Source organism: Phaenicophaeus curvirostris, chromosome 1 (genome assembly GCF_032191515.1).
Source record: "Phaenicophaeus curvirostris isolate KB17595 chromosome 1, BPBGC_Pcur_1.0, whole genome shotgun sequence".
NCBI lineage: Eukaryota > Metazoa > Chordata > Aves > Cuculiformes > Cuculidae > Phaenicophaeus > Phaenicophaeus curvirostris.
In genome coordinates this window covers 116832245-116852307 of record NC_091392.1, presented here as the reverse complement: position 1 = coordinate 116852307, position 20063 = coordinate 116832245, and the positions used below count along the sequence as shown (strand labels likewise).

The following is a 20063-nucleotide window of genomic DNA, read 5'->3' as shown; positions in this document are numbered from 1 at the left end:
TGAAAGTGCCACCTTAGCTGCTGGTCTCCTGAAATGAGCCCTCACTTTCTTTCCCTTGGCTGAATTTCCCCTTGGGGTACTGGGCCAGTCTGGACTTCTTCTCCAACCGTTCATCTCTGAAGCCCAGTGGAGAGAGCATCAGAGCACTGTGAGAAACTGAAGAAGTACATCTTTCTTTATACATCCTCATCTGTTTTGTTTTGTTCTTCTTTTTTATTTCTATCTATCCATTTCCAGGGAAGGCTGCGGAAAAATTGTCATAAAAGGTCATAGAGGACTCTTGATGTCATGGTCTAGATGTGAACCATTGACAGGACTGTGATGCGGTGTCCTCTTCTATGGAAGTGCCAATTTCCATCAGACACAGCAAAGGGACTGAAAAGCTTCCCTAATTTCAAACATATTCCAGAGACATGGTTTTTGTCATGGAAAACATTCATTTCTTCCTTGGCCTTTCAGGAACCTTGTTCCACTTACATTGCCATGGTTTATTACTTCATCTCTCCTCCTTCCTATTCCCTCCACTCTCCTCTCTGTCATCAATCCCTCTTCTTAGTTAAAAAACCTAACTCTTGAGCAGTTTATAAAGCTGAGCATACATTTTCATTTTCTAAATCTCTGAGTATGAATGAGTTGACACTTCAGAAATGTAAGATGCTGCTTACAAAGTAGTTCCAAAATATTGTACAATAATAAATTATAGAAGTTATCCAAAATTAAAGCATGGATCTCTTCCAAAAACCCTCAAGTGTGCTCTTTGCTGCAAGCACACAACAAAGGGTAAACCAAATGAAGGAAGAGCAAGGTGATCTTGTAGGTCTTGTGCACTGAAAAGATGAAGTACCTGGGACTTCTGCCACTCACAGCTGTTGTCAGAGTCCTCAGCTGCATGAGTTTTGATAAAGGATGAGCAAGCATCAGCCTGCGCAGTTTTGCTGAGGCCCTTTGCTGAGGGGTTCCAGAAAGGTTTGCAAATACTACAGTATTATCTGACTCTCTTAGGCTAATTAAAAAGTGTGCTGAATTTTTATCTTCTCCTTTCTGTAGCCATGCCATCCAGGGCTACCTGATACCCCTCACCAGGTTGAATTACACAGGCTGCTGCCATAATGCTGTATGCAACAGATGACTGAACAGGCAGCTGCAGGCAGCTCAGTGAAAACCTTTCCAGAGCAGACTGGCTTAGCAAATTCAGAATTTCCTTTTGGTTTCTTTTGATAATGAAGAAAGAAAACAGTTTTGCTTTTAACTATGACTTCTCAGGAAGAGGTGAGTGAAGATTTGAGAGCATATGATATCCTGTAAATAAGTGTCAAATCAATGTTTGATTTCTGTGTAGTATACATCACAATGCTGGTTTGTTTCCTGATGGACAACTTATGCACCGATTAGAAGGCGCTTTTTTAATATTTTAAAATCATGCACAGTGAGCTGTCTTTTTCTCTACCTTAAAGCTGACAGGTTCAATATAAAATTTATGTACGTTGAAATGAAAGAGTAGAAACCTTATTCCAGTTATTTACTGAAAGGTGAAAAGATATTCCAGGTGAATTAAAGATATAGTGTCACAGACCAAATACATTTTCTTTGTTTAGAATGTGTTATTGTAAGCATTTTGTGGAACTGACTCTGCAAACACTTAAAACTCATTTTACAGTTTACAATCTCCTCTGTCTTTAATGAGCTTGGACTTTTTTCACAACACCGTAAGTTCTAAAACTTGATTCCTCTTGCCAGTGACTGTTAACAGAACAGGAGTCACAAATAATAATTTCAAAGTTATTTACCCTGAATTGTAGTAGCCCATTCTCATTGTTTTTCATTGTGTAGAAAGCAATCAGAGGTTTTCTGGAGTAAAATTCAATGGACCTGTGCATGATCATTGTCAGGTGCTGTAAAGAGGTCATGCTTTTAGGTCTGTGTCTTGTTTCCAATTGCACCTCACAAGGAATGGATTGAAATTGAAGTGAAAATGTCCCTAGTGTGAGTTTTTAAAGGTGCTTAGACAAATGAACAAAATTTAATTACAGTAGGTTTCTAGTTAATTAATTATAAGATATCCTCTTGTGAATTTGAGGTACACAACATTTTATGAAGCGATGCCCTTTATGAAAACACAACATGCATGAAAGCACCCCAGTAGATTCACGTTGTATCTGTACTGCACTTGAAAAACTGGAAAAAAAAATGAAGTATGAAGCAAAACTATGTGTCCCTTCATATCATGAGACCAGTGTCAGATTTTTTCTGAGTTAATAGAAATAATTCTTTTTTTTTCTTCCCCTTTGAGTCAGGTACAAGAGACAAATCCCACTACTGGAAGTCTTGAAATCATCACTGTTACAGAAGATGAATCGCCAGTACCAGAAATTCAGTTTTCTTTCAAAAGGTTTTTCTTCATACCACAAGCAAAAGTGGACCCCAGTGCAGATGGATCTGGTAGGGATATTGCACAGTTTTTTGACCTTTGTAATCTAAATGGTTGCTGTCAGTCTTTAGCCTTGCAAAGCTATGCTTGCTCACTCATTCAAAGAAAGCAATCACTTAGAAGAAGAAGAAACACAGCCTCACTCCCCCAGCCATGAGGTTTGCCAGCAGATTAACAGATGATGACATCCTGTGTCAACTTGTATCAAACATTTTTCACAGCCAGACTACTCACACATTTTAGCCACATACCATATATTTGCCCATGCTTCTTAGACACGTTTTTTAGCAGCTTATTTTAAATTTTACCAACCTGGAAACTAGTCCATTAAAAAAAATGAATATAAAAACCAGCAGCCTTGGAGGAATAGTGTGCACATGTGTTACATCCCATAGGTTTCATGGCAAAAATATCCATCTGCTCCTACAGAGACAGGCTGAGCATCAAGGATGAAGATAGAGCCATTTAATTTTCTAGTCCATTAGCTACTACACTGTCTAAGATTTTTGGCATACAAGAAACCCACTCCGTTGCCAAAACTAGTTACACATCTGCTGCTGAAAGGGTGTGTGCAGGCTGGGATTTATTTGTGAGTCTATAAGCACTAGGATACACTCCTCATCCTTGGCTGATTGTAACTTTCTGCGAATCTCAAATTCAAAGCTTGAAGACTGAGAGGGTGAAGAACTGCATGGATTACAATTGAAGACAAAGTTTTGCGAGTCCCTGCATGTAACTGTGACCGAGCTGTGTATGCATGCTATTTTCCAATAGCTTGCCCTTAGTATAGCAGAATACATTTCACACCAAAGACCATTCATTATTTTCAGTGGAATCTGTTGCTGTCTTCTAGACTGACAATACCACTAAGTTGAGGTCAGCAGGAGGTTATTGGTGAGCCGGACTAGCCTGGCTCATGAAATATATTCAGCAATTACTACTGTTATACTTTTTACCTTCAGATGCATCTTTGTCCCTTCATAACTCAAAACTCAGCCATCACTCAGTTCTCTCTTTGTCTTTATAGCAAAACTTCAGCTAGACCACTTTTTCCCATATTTTTCAAGCTAGCTTCTAGTTTGTGGGGCTTGGGGGTTTTTTTGTGCAAATTTAGCTGTCTATTTTCAGTTAACCTTACTTCCAAGTCCAGATAAGTAACTTTCTGCCTTCTTGTCTTAACATCTATTTACTAGCTAGTCCAGTCTTCATTCCAGTATAACTGCTGCTGTTCGAACCTTTTGGCTCTTCTTACCTGTTTCCTTGTCTCTATTACTCTGACTCTGTAGGAATGCATTGTGCATGGAACTTAGCTCCCTGCTGCACAAGGTGGAGCTATGTGGCCTTTGGCCTCACCCCAGGACTTTTGCTGAGAGCAATGTTCAGCTGAGGCTACAGCTGGATGGAACACCGGGATCATTGTCTTAGCACAGGCAAGAGTCAGGATGCTTCACAGACAGGAATGGTCATAAAGAGAAGACTTGAACTAGTTTATTCTTTGCTACTTCCACTGAAAGAATGTATTAGTTCTCTTCAGCTTTCAGAAGTCTTCAGAGAGTATACCTGTACCCTAAAGACAGGTTTGATTACACAAACAAAACAGGTCTGAATTTAATTTTTCTTTGGGGTCTCACATTTTCAGGAGAAGTGACTGTATACTTCTAAATCTCTCAGTGTGATGTAACCCGTGAAGATCAAAACTTAAAGCTCATGTTATCAATCGCATTAAGGACAGGACAGGTGCTCTGTAAGGACGTGATTTAGTTGCCTCACTGGGCAAATACTAGAGGGATGTCTGAGAACACTGGCCAACCCCACAGGATTTGGAGGTTCCAAACCCCTTCGCATCCAGTCAGTTCATGAAGTGTATGCAGGGGTTTCTACTGCCATTTAATATAATGTTAGATTTTTCACCACAAACTCAAGCTGGTTTAACTTTATGGAAGCTGTTCTCTCTGCTTTTTTTCTAGGAGATATTGAACCACCTTCTGTGTGCCATGCTTTTATCTCCCTAAAATACTTTCCATATATCTGTGGTTTATTCCTTGCAGTAATCCTATCAGTTGCCATTGGTCTAGGGGGTAAGTACAATTAGTTATTCATTAAGTTCTCACTTAACCATTCAAATGCTTAATTTTTCATGAGCCTTTTACTTGGAATGGAATTAAACTGCTACTGTGGCTTGTTTGCTGAAGTAAAAAATCTTGTTGATGTGATGGCTTTAAATTTTATTTACACGTAGGGATAAAATAGATCTGGATTCTTGAGAGGATTGGTATAATGTTTACAATACTGGGGAACCCACAGCTCCAAGAAACCTTTAGTAGAACTTCAATGATTCCTCTTGAGTGATGAGCTATGAGTTCAGAAACTGGGGGGGGGGGCGGGCGCTTCAGGTAGCACAGAGCATTTTTTTCTCCTGTAATTAACTTCTCTAAGTTTCTTTTCCAAGAATTAAAGAACTTTCCCCTATCATAAACAACTTCTACAAAGGAAAAGAAAATGCAGAATGAGTTTAGTTGCAACTGGAAAGTGTGAACTGCCCACGTCTAGATGCCAAATATATTGATGCTAGAGCAGCGCTTTCACACTTGCAATAGAGATAAGCTTGCAGAACGTTAAGGCATCTGCTCAGGAATAGAATGCACTGGCTATATTTTGCAAGTGCCTCCTTGCTTTGCTGCTAGCATTCTGAGGCACTGGGCAGAAACTCACTCTGGAGTGAAATGTAAACTGTGTAGGAAGCTGGGAAGGAGTCAGCACAAACACACCCTGCAAGTCATTACAAATACATGAGTTTAGCAGCACCATGTAGCAATCTCCAGGTTGTATTTCAAAAGTTCCTAGAGTACAGGAGTTGTCTTCTAAACAATACAGTAATCTGCCCAGATAATGGACATCAGAAGTATTATATTAATATCCAAGTGTGTTTTCATCACCTTGTTTGCTTTCATTCTCATTAGTACAATACAACTGCATTGGGAAGTTTCGCTGCCGATCATCCTTTAAGTGTATCCAGAAATCAGCCAGGTGCAATGGTGTCTTCAACTGTAAAGAAGGGGAGGATGAGTACAGATGTGGTAATTTAAATTTGATTATAAATACCTTCTACCTCCAGTAGCATCTGGTGCGTTGTCAAGAAATGCATGTTGTAAAGAGATCTGCAAAGGGATCTGAACAGGCTGGACCGCTGGGCAGAGTCCAATGGCATGAGGTTTAACAAGGCCAAGTGCCGGGTCCTGCACTTGGGGCACAACAACCCTATGCAGTCCTACAGACTAGAAGAAGTCTGTCTAGAAAGCTGCCTGGAGGAGAGGGACCTGGGGGTGTTGGTTGACAACCGACTGAATATGAACCAGCAGTGTGCCCAGGTGGCCAAGAAGGCCAATGGCATCTTGGCTTGTATCACAAATGGCGTGACCAGCAGGTCCAGGGAGGTTATCCTCCCTCTGTACTCGGCACTGGTGAGACCGCTCCTCGAATCCTGTGTTCAGTTCTGGGCCCCTCACCACAAGAAGGATGTTGAGGCTCTGGAGCGAGTCCAGAGAAGAGCAACAAAGCTGGTGAAGGGGCTGGAGAACAGGCCTTATGAGGAACAGCTGAGAGAGCTGGGGTTGTTTAGCCTGGAGAAGAGGAGGCTGAGGGGTGACCTCATTGCTCTCTACAACTACCTGAAAGGAGGTTGTAGAGAGGAGGGTGCTTGCCTCTTCTTCCAAGTGACAGGAGACAGGACAAGAGGGAATGGCCTCAAGCTCCGCCAGGGAAGGTTTAGGCTAGACGTTAGGAAAACATTCTTTACAGAAAGGGTCATTGGGCACTGGAACAAGCTGCCCAGGGAGGTGGTTGATTCACCTTCCCTGGAGGTGTTTAAGGCACGGGTGGATGAGGTGCTGAGGGGCATGGTTTAGTGTTTGATAGGAACGGTTGGACTCGATGATCCGGTGGGTCTCTTCCAACCTGGTTATTCTGTGATTCTGTGATTCTGTGAGTTTGGGTGAGACAAGGAAAATAAGAGACTGATGGATTGTCTAAATCACCACTTCAGAGGAACAATCTCTCTGAGGTATTGATCTATGGCCTCTGAGAAATCAAACGGCTCTTAAGATAACTGTGATGAGTGCTGAATATTGCTACTGCCATATAGGGTGTTTTTCTCCATTAGAAATCTAGATGTCTTTTGACTCCCATCATTTCCCATGCCTGCAAGGTATACCATCACTGCATTATGGTGTCTAAACACAGGATTCCCTGTATGCACTGTCACATAGTTGCAATGTGTTGGTTTTGAAGATTGCAAAAGCCATTTATTATCTTAAGGGATGCGGGAACAGGAGAGATCAACAATGCTTTTGGTGCATTAAGTAACGTGGAGTTTACTGGTCCATGTGTGAAATATATGCCCTTTTGTCTGAGTTTCTTTCTGTAATGGTTTCAGGCATCACAGGGCCATTTTAAATGGTCCATCCCTGGCATGTGCTATGGAAGATGACTGTGGTGTTTGCAGCCGCTGGAGGGAAAGGACTTTAATATTAGAATATAACTGAACAACTGATTTTTAGAGCAGTGTACTTGTAATTCTGACTCCTGTACCTACAGGTAAGGAGGCAGCACAACTTTCCATCTGTGCAATACGAGGAATAACAAGAACCATAAGATTTTGGCTTCAGCTAATCACTCACAACACTTTCAACCTTTGGTGTGTTTTCCCCAGGGAGGCTTCAGGCCTCTGTGGATCCTATGGGCACTACATCTGCTTTTCTTGTCTGCCTTTGCTATGACATAACACTGGCCCATGGGTGCCTGCAAGAAACCACTGTCCAGCAGTGATCACATGCATGCCATCCCTTCTCCTTGGGAAGATCATGTAGATGTGCCCTTTCACAGATCCAGGTGCTTCGTGCTCATCTGGGGCTCTGCACCACAGCAGAGTGCCATCCACCTCTCTGACTGTGCTGTGCAGTGCAGGAGGTGCCAACCACCTATCATCACTTATCTTGATTGTAGGTTTCCTCTGTGCTGAGCATCTGCAGCTCCAACTCACTTCTATCAGCAAGACTTGCTTAGACTCACTGGAGAGCAAGGCAGTCTTCTCCATCTGAATTAGAGCTAACATCCCCTATCCATGCCCATGAGCGCAGACTTTTTTCTCCCGACTGTTCTAGTTCGGCATACCTTGGTTTCTTCTCTTAAGGGTGGCGGTGGGGAAAGCACAGAAAATTCTGTCAAAAGATCCAAGAGACAAAAAAGACAAGTAGTAAAAATTCAGTGAGCTAAGAAATGTGGGTGCCACAGCGGTGCAGTGATGGTGTTGTGTACCTGTTGCACACCTGGTGGTTCTTCACAACTCACTCAGGCTTTTCTTCTCCTGAATCTCAAAGTCAGGCTGAGTGGCAAGAAAGCAGTGCTTCAAGTGTTCACTTCTGGATACTGGCGAACCGTCTGCGCTGATGACTGGAAAGCAGAGTATGGAAATACTACTTGCAAACATCTGGGTTTCTCAAGGTACGAACACAAAATAGAAGAAACTTTATTTGGCATTTTGAACAAACTCTGAGGTTCACATTCTTTCTAATGAAAACTTGTATTAGTCACTGCTTTAAAAGAAAAGCTACAGACTAGGAGAAGTCTGTCTAGAAAGCTGCCTGGAGGAGAGGGACCTCAGGGTGTTGGTTGACAGCGACTGAACATGAGCCAGCAGTGTGCCCAGATGACCAAGAAGGCCAATGGCATCTTGGCTTGTATCACAAATGGCGTGACCAGCAGGTCCAGGGAGGTTATTCTCCCTCTGTACTCAGCACTGGTGAGACTGCTCCTCGAATACTGTGTTCAGCTCTGGGCCCCTCACCACAAGAAGCATGTTGAGGCTCTGGAGCGAGTCCAGAGAAGAGCAACAAAGCGGGTGAGGGGGCTGGAGAACAAGTCTTACAAGGAACGGCTGAGAGAGCTGGGGTTGTTTAGCCTGGAGAAGAGGAGGCTGAGGGGAGACCTTATTGCTCTCTACAACTACCTGAAAGGAGGTTGTGGAGAGGAGAGTGCTGGCCTCTTCTCCCAGGTGACAGGGGACAGGACAAGAGGGAATGGCCTCAAGCTGCGCCAGGGGAGATTTAGGCTGGACATTAGGAATAAATGTTTCACAGAAAGGGTCATTGGACACTGGAACAGGCTGCCCAGGGAGGTGGTTGATTCACCTTCCCTGGAGGTGGTTAAGGCACGGGTGGACGAGGTGCTAAGGGGCATGGTTTATTGTTTGATAGGAATGGTTGGACTCGATGATCCGGTGGGTCTCTTCCAACTTGGTTATTCTATGATTCTATGATTCTATTCTATGAAAAAGAAAGGACTTAACAATCTACTTTTGTGAATGATATGGTTGAGAAGATTTGGGATGGTGTGGGAAATAGTCCTGAACAGTTGTGCACTGCAAGTACCATTTATTGCTGCTGTAAATCCTGGGTGATAGCTAAATATGATGGTTTGGTTAAATCTTTCCTATGGGATGCGGGTGCATGGATCCTAATTGTCTCTCTAAGTAGCTTACAGACTGCCAGAGACACACACAAAAATATATGAGCATTTTCTATTTCTTTTACTTCCTCTGTAGGAAAATTGTGTATACAACTCATGCTGTGACATCTGTTTGGAATTAAGGTCCACCTCACAATTAAAAAAAAGAACCTAACAAGGCAGTTCTTACTGGATCAATCCCATTCCTGAAAAGGCACCATTTTTTTCACAAACTTTCATGCAATTGAGAAACAATTTGAAGTTATGACTTTCAATGATGCTCTGTTTTTTCTTACAATGGTGTCATTTCAATTGCTGCATATTATAGTTAGCAGCATAAAGCTTCTTTGAGCAAATTCTTTTTGCCGTTAGGATAAAATACATTTCAATTGTTCAACAAAAAAAGACAAGAAAAAATTACATATTATTCATCTACCTTGCTGTAAAACATAACTCTAGAAAAAGGAGGCAATGAAATCTTGTTAGTGCTTCAGGAAATGTGCCAACCAGTTACAATACAAGTTTTATAGCAATGTTAGAACTGAAATCTGCTTCCTTTCCAGTTAAATGCCTCTCAGCGTGTGTGACTTCCACACATGAATATGGCATAAATACATGCACATTATAAGAAGTGTTTCCTGGGGAGGATACGATTACTTTATCAAGTGTCAGAATCTGATTATTGTTGTTGCTACATTGGGTTATCATTAGCAGAACTGCTGAATTATGTAAACAGATTACTGAAATGCTGTCTGAGGAAGCTGTGTTTATGGTTTATTTGCAGTTATGTGAGTTCAGGTTACCTGCCAGTGGCTGCAGTCGAAAAACAGTTTCAAAGACATTTTGTATCCCTCAGCTACTGGTTATCAGCTGATCAGATGACATCCCTGCACAATGCAACAAACCTCAGGTATGCCTTGGCTTGTTCATCCTGACAGAAAGAGAGCAAACAATAAAAGGAGAATTACAAATAGTTAGAGATTGCTGCCTGGTTTTTTTTCAGGCACGTAGTACTTCATAAGTGGTTGGTGTTGTTATGCATCATAGACCAAGGTTCAGCAGCAGTCTTGGAATAAGAACTAAAAGCCTGATCCAAGGCCCATTAAAATCAACAAAGGCTTTAAAATGAGCTATTTGAAAAGCCTATTTGTCCCATGTTCCATCTTTTTGCAAATAGATGCCATGCACTTATCTTTTTCCATTTTGAAGCAGTTTGTTTCAGTTTACAGATCCCTAGATATTTCCCTGTAGACTTATGAACCTTTTATGGTCCATTTCTTCCTCCTGACAATGGCTTGTTTTTCTTAGTTACCTTTCACTAAGAAACAAGCTATGGATCCAAGGAGAGTACAGATCACATGTTGAAAATTACTGATGAGCCTCCCCTTGCAGAAGAGTGAACCACCTCTCAGCAGGGCAGAGTACGGTCTTCAGGCTCCAAATGGTGTCTAAGCCTCTGCCTCAATTATTTCAGCTAAATGCCCTAAGTAGATTGGTTGAGTGGATGACTTTGTACCTCCTTCAGTATATGAATTACTTACATTATAATACACATAACTGTACATGGAGATGACACAATTTTGAAAAAAAACCCAACCCAAACAGTATTTGTGAGTTGGAACTAACACTGCTCTGTCTTTTCATCTTAGAGAGGAATGCACTTCTGGCAAAGTGATCATCTTAAAATGTTTGGGTAAGAATCAGAAAAGGTGAAAATAAAATCAGAAACTGTCTTTTTTCATCCCCTGCGTGGCAGGAGTTGGGAGGGATTTTGTACTCAGGGCATACTATAACATCAATTTAACATTCCCAAGAAAAAGTATATTTAAAAGAATTTCAGAAAGTGAGAATGGGCTGGGAGGGCAGACTGGAAACATCAGGTAACAGGAGCATTTTGGTCAGAATCACAGTAGGAAGCAGAAATTTAAGGATTGTGAGCTGAGTCCATGGACTGATACTGTAATTCCAACTCTCTGCCATCTTGGCGGGGGAAAGCATATTCCGTTTTACCATTTGAGCTTTCATTCCACATCTCTCCAGGTCAGCTAGTTTTCAGATCAAGGTATGAAAAGTCAAAAAAAACCAACAGCAAAATAAAGACCAGGGATGAGGTGATGCTTCAGCCTGCCAATGTGGCCCCCTATGATCCTGTGCTTTTAAGGAGGGCAGAACAGTGGGTTTTACAGCTCAGCTGATTTGTACATCTGTTGGGGAGAAGATGTGAGCCCCACAGCCCCCAGATGGGCTGCCAGGCACAATACTGCAGCTTTGGGAGTGGGGAACCCCAAGGGGCAGCGCCATGGGGATGAGGACAGTCCTGCTGCTGAAACCTCCCAGCCTCAGCAAGGCTGCGAGTAAAGGAGCTGAAGGTGAAAAAAAACGTATCTTCATTTCCCCATGGAATGTAATCTTTGCTTTCCGGCAGCGTGTGGAACACGGGCCAGCTACAGACCGCGGATTGTGGGGGGCAACGCGTCCTCCCCCAGGCAGTGGCCCTGGCAGGTGAGCCTGCAGTTCCATGGGCACCACCTCTGTGGAGGGTCCGTCATCACCCCACGCTGGATCATCACAGCTGCCCACTGTGTCTATGAGTAAGTCCCTAAATCCACTTGCTTGGGGTGTTCCACTGACCCTGCTTGCAGCGAGTCTGTGTGTGGGGCAGAGGACAGGTGGGCTAATACACAGTGCCTTCTCTTCAAAATGAACTGCAGGAGAGACTGAGTTGTCCTTATTTCATGTTCTTGCTCCATAACATTTAAACCATGTCTTTCTTTTTGCACCAGTGTAAGTATTTACTAAGAAAAAGTCTTCTCAAGAAGTGGTCTGAATAAGGGCCCCCAGTTTTCAAACATTCCAGAGGAATTCGTTCTTGGCTGCTCTGGTACTCGGGAGCTCCAAAATAAATCACACAATTCTTTTCAAGTTGACAGGATCAATCAGTAGTAGTTAAGTCAGTTGTGCTGTGCTTAGTGCCCTTTACCACACACTCACTCCTCCTTTTTATGCTGTTTGCAGTAGTCTTTGAGTTGTAAACATGTGCTAAACAGTTATTTAGACTCTTTGTGTAACTATAAATATAGTCCTTATATATAATGAGTTGTCTAGTTTCACAGTCTTTTTTTGTTGCCAGTAGTGCAGGAGAGGTCTTCTCATTCTTCTCCTCTTACAAACTCAGGCCATGTTCACCAAAAGCATTTAGCCAGCTAAAATAGGATTCCTCTGACCACTTTTAGGTGCCCACAGCACAATGCTTGCAAAATCCTTCTCCTAGATCTTATTTATTGCCATAAAAATAATTATTTAGGAATTGAGCATTTTAGGGCTTTTGTCCTTAGCTCTGTCCTGCACAACCAAGTTGGCTGTGATGTGTTCAAAAGTTGATGGGGATGGGAGCTGTCAACACACCTCACATCCCTGGAGGCTTTTCCCAGCACTGCTGCAAATCCAATGCTAGACAGGTGAGGTGAAGCCAAGAGAAGAGGAGCTGCTTGTGTGCTAGAGGCCGAAAGATGTGGTTGCTCATGAACTGTGTTCAGAAGAAGCTACCAGAAGGAAAGCCTCTCCCTTGAAAATGCCTTGTCACAAGTGTTGCTGAGCAAACCAGGTGGCTGAGAACATGTGTGCCAGGCAGCAGCATTGACTTCTGTGGGGTCACATAGGAAGCCATACAGTTTTTTAAAGCTTAACCAACACAAAACTCTCATATATTTGTAGAAAGATACCCAAATAATATGCCAGTGAGCTGTTGTGTTGCTAATATTACTCCCCCTTTCTGTATTTTTGAAACTAGGTGCAAAATGTAGCCAGTATTAATCAATTGCTAAGTAAGTACAGCGATCTCTAGTTATTTGCCTGCAGAGATTTTAAGTGATTGAGAGACAATTAGAAAACCTGAGTGTTTTCTTGAAGTTTTTTTCAGACTCTTCTATGTCTTTGTTTCAGTCTGTACTTGCCAAGCTCATGGAGTGTACAAGTTGGTTTTGTGACTCAGCAAGACACCCAGGTTCACCCATATTCAGTGGAAAAAATTATATATCATCGAAATTATAAACCCAAGACAATGGGAAATGATATAGCACTGATGAAACTGGCAGCACCACTTGCTTTCAATGGTAATTCTACTATCTTTCACTTGACTTTCTCACCTTTCTAGTTAAAAGTGAGAGGAAATTTCTCTTGGTGCCCTATGCCTAACTTAGGACAGTAGAATAGTTCTCCACTGCCTCTAAAAGCAGAGAGAGACATGCAGTGTAGCCTTAGCCAGTCTGCTGCTGTGATCACAAGGTGACAAGGCAAAGATCTCTGTTCAGACTACACAGGCAGAAACCACCTGGCTTTGGTATCAGGATCTCCTCCAGGAAGAGAGAGCAATGACGTGGCCACAGAACTCTGCAAAATGTTCCCATCCCATTCTGGTATTGGCTTACTGAAGGTATTTAATAATAGGCAGACATTAACTTTATTATTTCTAAATATTTTTACTATCTAAAATAAATGCCTCATTTTATTTGGATGTCACAGAGACTTTTATCATTTTCTCTATGTGAGTACAGGGGTACCCAGCAATGTCCAAAGCTAAAAATCAAGCTTAAATTTCATGGAGAATAAAAGACTATTTAAATATAATTACACTTCTAAATAAAAGCTACTTTTATTTTCTCAGCAGGATGCTACCTATAGCTGACGCAGCTAGTGAATTGAAATAACGTATAATAGTATTATATGAATTTAAATGATCACCTGCCAATACCTCCTAATCACAGTGAGATCTCTGCAAAGGGGAGCTGGCACTGACTCATCTAGATTGTCAGTTCCGAAATAAATTATCTTGAAATATTTTAAACTTCCACTTTGAATAAAAAATAAGTTTGACTTTGTTCTGTTTAAAATCTCTAGCACTCAGAAATAAGTTTGGAAGGCTGCAAGAACAGTAATGGCTCCACACTAAGCGACATATATGCTATGTCCAGGGGGGCTGGCGCAGCCTGAGGGGCTTGTAGTCTCCACACTGCGGGCTTGGTGCCTGGAGCTGGAATCATTGCGCTGTGGAGAACTGAACAACTAGGAATTGCCCAGTAATACCTTGTATCTCCCCTCCCTTTGCTCAGTGCCAGCTCATCCTGACATATCACAGTTTGTCCCCACAAGCACCAAACACTGATTATATCACATTGCATTCAGCATCCCAGAGCAGAGAGGTCCTGAAACTGTATGAGCTGATGGATGGGAAACAACGAGAACTTCATACATGTTGTTGCCCTTTCATTAGAGCCCAGAGATGAGCATGCACGGCTTTTTGCACATAATGCTTCAGAAAAGCTGTTTAGAAGGTGCCGAGGAGTCGTGCCATGGTTAGCCAGGTCATTTCTCTGCCTGAGCACTGTGCCATGGGCTTACCAATCTGCTTGACAGTAGCATATGTGCTGTATTTCGTGTTTGCTCATTCTTCAATTTATTGACATGCCAACACCTCCTTCTGTTGCTTCATACTTGAAACTAATCAGGCATGGTATAGGTATTGTTTCAAACCTTGTCCATAAGACAAAAGACCTCCAAAACTGCCAACCTATTTTACATGGAGAGGGGATAATGTTCGTAACATCTTCACTGCAAGCCAAATCTTCAAGTTTTACTGAGCCATACAATTCTTTTTGGTCAGATTTTAAAGCAGTTGTCTCTTCTCTCTGTCTCTTTTTTTTTAAATATAGGTCACATAGAGCCAATTTGTCTGCCTAATTTTGGTGAACAGTTCCCAGAGGGGAAAATGTGTTGGGTATCAGGATGGGGAGCAACTGTGGAAGGAGGTATTTTAAATTGGCTGCTGTTTATAACACTACATGTAAACATCTCACATACAGTAAGTATAGGATTTAGTTGGAGCATCGTTCAACGTTAAATTTTCTGGAATAAGTAGGGAAAAAAGAAGACATGTTTCTCTATGACCCTTAAATGGAAATTAAGCCATCTGCATGGGGTCAAAGGATGTAAATGTGCTGTACAAACTCTTGTCACAAGAAATGGATGATTATAACTGTGAAACGGTTGACAATTACACGTAGACAGAAAAACCAACCAGATTACAGTACTCAGCCTTAGCCAAGCAAGCTGTGTCCTTTGTAACATCAAGCACAGAACGCGCAGCATGAATGCAAGAATCAAACATCCATTTTTTTCAAAGAAAGCATGTATACATTTTAAAGCAGGTTGGATAATGTAGAAATGGAATCTGTGAATAATTTCACAAAGAAAACAGAGTTCATTGTATTTTTTTACTATGACTCACAGTCATGTTAGTCAATATTATATAATGAACCACTTCCAAGTGAAAATGCTTGAATTCTCAGGTCATTGCTCTTTTAGCCTACTTCATTTGTGTCATTTATCGTGTTCCTGTTGTTCAGAGAACAAGAACAGTATGTTACCTGACCTACAGATAATAGCCAAAGTTAGGAAAAAAACAAAAGCAAGGTTTACATAAAATGTCACTACAAATTGGCACTAGAAAGTGTCAAAATAGTCCAATTTGTAGAAATTATTCGTTCAGACTCTGAGTAAAATAAAACAAGTATTTGTAGAATAACTCAGGAGTTTGCATATGATTTTTGACTAATAGAACAGGGGACAAATTTGAAACAAGACTTGGTAGTAGTACTGAAGACAATGTTCAACTAGATTTTAAGTTCATTACTGTCTTTGATCGTCTAGTGTGATGTGGAAACATATAATGTACTACTCCATATTATATACTGTGATAATCCACAGCTCTATATAGTCCCAGTTACTGGATTTTGTAATTGATGAGACACTTAGTTGCCTTGTTTGTTGTTACTTTAACCATATTTCTTTCACCCTTACTTGCCAATTCTTCATATGCTAAAACATTTTTTGTTTATTATTAGAGATTATTTTCAAGGATGGAGTTTTTTTCTTTTCTTTTTTTTTTTCCTTTAACAGGTGATACATCTGACACCATGAATTATGCAGGTGTTCCTCTGATTTCTAACGCAATTTGCAATCACAGGGATGTCTATGGTGGGATCATAACTTCTTCAATGCTTTGTGCTGGTTTCCTAAAGGGAGGGGTAGACACTTGCCAGGTATGGAAGTTTTAAAACTGCAACTGTACTCATTAACAGTGGCAATGGAAAAAACATGAGTGATAAGTTATCAGAAGGCACTCCCAGCCTTTTCTTGGGCAAATATTTAGTTTTGTGTCATTTACTCTGTTTAACATGAATATCAATCACTGATTGTGCACACGTTCCTATACTACACCAAAGGGAGAGACTTGTTCCAAATACCTTTTTTTTTTTCTATTGTGATGCCTTTGGTGTTCATAAGGCAGGAAACTGCCCCAGGAAAAAAATATTGAGAGATTTCAGTACTTAGATTTGAGTTCACTGAGTTAAATCTGCTTAGCATAGTGTCTGAAAAGAGCCAGAAAAACAGTGTGCAAGACAGCAGGCAGGAGCAAACAGGGAAGGAGGTGAGGTGCAAGCTTGCTATTGCATCCCTGGGCTCAGCTGAGCTCAATAGCTAGGAGCTTTTTGAGTGAAGCAGCTGTGAGAGATCAAGCTGTGGTCTCTCACCAAGGCCTGGTGACTGCAGATTAGTGATATCCTGCCAGCAGGACAGGCATGCTCTCCAGCACTTAAATGTTGTTTGACAGCAAGCTTCAGTGTCACTTCTGTTGTATGGTACTGCTAACCAGGTAAAGAAAAATATGATCTAATACACATCTTTTAGAAGCCTTCAACTTCTGCTGTAACGTATGCTTCTTCTAGGATCCAGAACAGAGCAGAAATAGCAGACGGAAATACTGGATTGTGCCTTTCCCCCTATCACCTCCTCCTCCCCCCAGAATAGATGTTCCTCTTCTTTTCTGGGGCACTGACATTTCTTTTAATCCTTTGTCCTCCAGGGAGATAGTGGGGGCCCTTTAGCATGTGAAGATATGAGTGTCTGGAAGTTGGTGGGGACTACCAGCTTTGGCGTGGGCTGTGCAGAAAAGAACAAGCCAGGCGTCTACAGCCGAACCACCTTCTTCCTGGACTGGATACACGAGCAGATGGAGGTCTGGTTTTGCCCTGTGCCTCCATCTCCAGTTGTTGCTTTGCTTGGTTTGTGCCACTCGAGAGTTTAGCTCATATTTGTCACAGCTGAATTGTGTTGTATGGACATGGGCAACACAAGAATGCACTTGGGGATCAGGGCAGGTCTGCGCTCAGAGTGGGCAAAGCAGGGCGTGGAGGTTCATAGTAAGATGTGGGGAGCACCGGGGCAGAGGGAGGGAGGGGAGGGGAGTGTGGGAGTGACTGGGGAGGGGGCCTGGGATACAGAGCAGGGAGCAGGAAGGTGTGAAAGATGGGTGTCAAGGGAAGAGACACCTGAATACTTCATCTGGATCTGTGAGGCTGCTACTACCTGGGAGTAGAAGCTGAGCAGAGTGAGAGGAGGGAGGCAGTGTTGGGTGGAAGGAGAAGAAAGCAGAGATGAGGAAGTGGGGGCACACTGCAGCCACTTTCACCTGTCCAAGGGAGGTCCATTCTCTGGACACCTGGTCATCTGCTGTCAGTGACCCTCCAGCACTGTCAGAGAGATGCTGGGTTCAGTCAGCCAAGCAGGGAGAGTTGTTGTGCTCCATGTGGACTCCCAGGCAGGGTTCTGTTGCCTAAGCAGAGGTATTGAGAGCATTTTAGAGACCCCAGGCTGTCCTGTCTGGTTCAGTAGTGTCCATACAGACTGCAGGATCTGCACCTAGCCATGGATTGTACCCACCATCCCCATGGAGGAGTCTCATATACCCTGCGAGAGCTTGGGAAGATATGATAGAGGATCTACGGGATATCTGAGGCCTTGAGGACCCTCTGCTGGAAGTCAGGCAAAGTGCCGTAGGACACCTCAAGTGGCACTAAAAGTGCACGTGCAACTCAAGTGAACAATCCTCCAATGACTGGTAGGAGCCTAAGCAAATAGCTCACAGGTAGACACCTATCCAGGGGCTCTTAATTGTCATTTTCTTAGCATCAAGACAAAGCCACCCTAAGCACGAAAGCATACATCCCACCCTGCTCTAGCCTGGTCCTCACAAACAGAGGTGCTAGTGCTAGCACCTAGTTTGCTGGAATGGATGAATAAACAAATAGATAAATAGAAGTGTTGCTGTTCCAGCACCAGGAATACAACCCCAGCCCTGACAGCTGCCTGTGCCACAGTGATGGCACGTGATGAAACCGCTCCCTCCTCCTTCTTGTTCGTGAAATATGTGACACTTCCTCCTCAAACCAAAGTGCCAATAACAAGCATTCATAGACAAGGAAGTACCTGAAATGAGGTTATGTGTGTGATTTCAGTTCAGGTCCATCTATATACTGTACAACATGTGCTGTTTTCACAACTTATTTTTCACATGAAGTTTTATTCTATCACATGTTTTTATGCTACTCAGAAAAGATAAAGAAGACAGGATGACATGTTAAGAGCTTTAAGACCTCTGATACACTTCCTTCTTTGTGTCCCCCCCCAAATATCCTCGTACTTGTAATTCCCCCGTACACTATATCTAAGCTTAGGTTCCAGAAATGGCTGGTATTTTGCAGATACAGAAATCCAGACATTTTAGATAAAGAGCCCATAACCAGTGAAAGCACAGATATCCATTATAAAGAAGTAATCAAAGGGGGAAAAAAGTCCAGCTAAATCTGTGTTTAGCTAAATGCTAACACATTTTAGTTTTGCACAGGGATGTCCTTCAGATGTAAATATCAGTTCATCAATTTATCCTCTTAGAAAGGATTTGAAATTGCAGCATAGAAACTGACGCTTTTTAACAGACTCTGAAACAAACCAAATCAAAGTAGAATTAGTGCACACTTGAAAATAGGACTAAGGGAACAGCTTGCACCTAGCAGGTCTGCATTGTGATATAATGGTCCTATCTTCTCTTAACTGCTATTGCTCACTATGGGCTGGGATTCATTTGATCTCTCCAGAAGTTCTTGTGTTTTCTTCAAACTAAATTAACTGTCATAGCTAATGCTTACCAAAGGAGTTACAAAAGATCCATTTTCATCTAAGACATGTGAATTGCAAGATAAGGAATTTGTCTATCAGCATGCCCTTAAATGCTTTCTTTCTGGAAATTAGCTTCATGACATCTTACCTGTCAAAGCCAATCATATAATGCAAGGCATGATCAAAGAGGAGGCGTTTGTGTTTTTTGATCTTCCATTTCCAGGTCTGAAACCTGAATTAAATACTTGTCTCCCAGGTTATCAGGAAGATACAAACATATAGCTGAAGGCTCTCTCCTGCAAGTGCAAAGAAAAGCCTTTAGTTGCTTTCCACTAAGTGGTGAAAATTAGTTGATGTCATTTACCAAGACGTTATCCCAACATTGAGTACAGAATTTCATTTTGAACAGCTCTCACACTAGGGGGGAAGCCAAAGGTATATAGCACTGAGGGAAGTACCAGTTATCCACATATATTACTGTCTGAGAAATGCTCCCTGTATGCATGTGATGAGTATTTCCTGAAGGACTTCAGCTCACAGAGCTGGCTCCAGCAGCCTTGCAGCTCCTCTGCTGATCCTAGTAGCACGGGGAAAAAAAGTCATTCCTGTTCAGAGTTTAATAGGCAGCAATGTGAGCGTCTGAACAGATGAACAAGTGGTTTTGCTTTCCAGAGAGAAGAACTGCAGACCTGAGGGAAAGCGATGGTGCACTGGACTTCTGAAACCCCACATCACACTCTAGTCCCACTGAAGGACCCACCACACTCTTCCAGACACCTGCTCTGAGCTTTGTGCCTTCACAGACTACTTTTTACCATTTCTTTTGGTACTATTAAACTACACTAAATTAAAACTGTTGAATGTTTAGCCTCTTCTGGATGAAAGATGCAGATGGAGATTGGGTAATGGCCATATGTATTTACTGTCAGCTACAAATTTTACATATAGAAGAAGTACTAAGACACATAATCTAGGATACTATCACAATGACGTTTTGCAAGCAGCATGAGTAAAAGACTAGAGCAACTTCAGATCAGGTTGCTAGCTATTATTTTAGTATTTGCTTTTCAAGAACCAGGATACAAAAAGAATTTTTCCCTTAAAGTATCTATATATAAGG

The 20063-nt window shown here is 42.0% G+C and overlaps 1 protein-coding gene across 1 annotated transcript; it reads left to right on the top strand.

Moving 5' to 3' along the window:
* Window positions 1-1251: 1251 nt before the first annotated feature.
* On the top strand, window positions 1252-19636 carry TMPRSS3 (transmembrane serine protease 3). Its single transcript, XM_069849941.1, has 13 exons — window positions 1252-1269; window positions 2295-2439; window positions 4396-4506; window positions 5389-5505; window positions 7804-7927; window positions 9714-9839; window positions 10579-10622; window positions 11355-11520; window positions 12872-13041; window positions 14638-14733; window positions 15884-16026; window positions 16851-17003; window positions 19616-19636. The coding sequence occupies exons 1-13, from the start codon at window positions 1252-1254 to the stop codon at window positions 19634-19636; spliced, it is 1434 nt and encodes a 477-aa protein (XP_069706042.1).
* Window positions 19637-20063: the final 427 nt, after the last annotated feature.

Bases quoted from the DNA above. Each gene is read 5' to 3' on its own strand.
- TMPRSS3 (XM_069849941.1), top strand. The intron at 4,507-5,388 runs GTAAGTACAATT...CATTCTCATTAG, and splicing joins AGTTGCCATTGGTCTAGGGG to TACAATACAACTGCATTGGG. The intron at 17,004-19,615 runs GTCTGGTTTTGC...TTTGCTTTCCAG, and splicing joins GGATACACGAGCAGATGGAG to AGAGAAGAACTGCAGACCTG.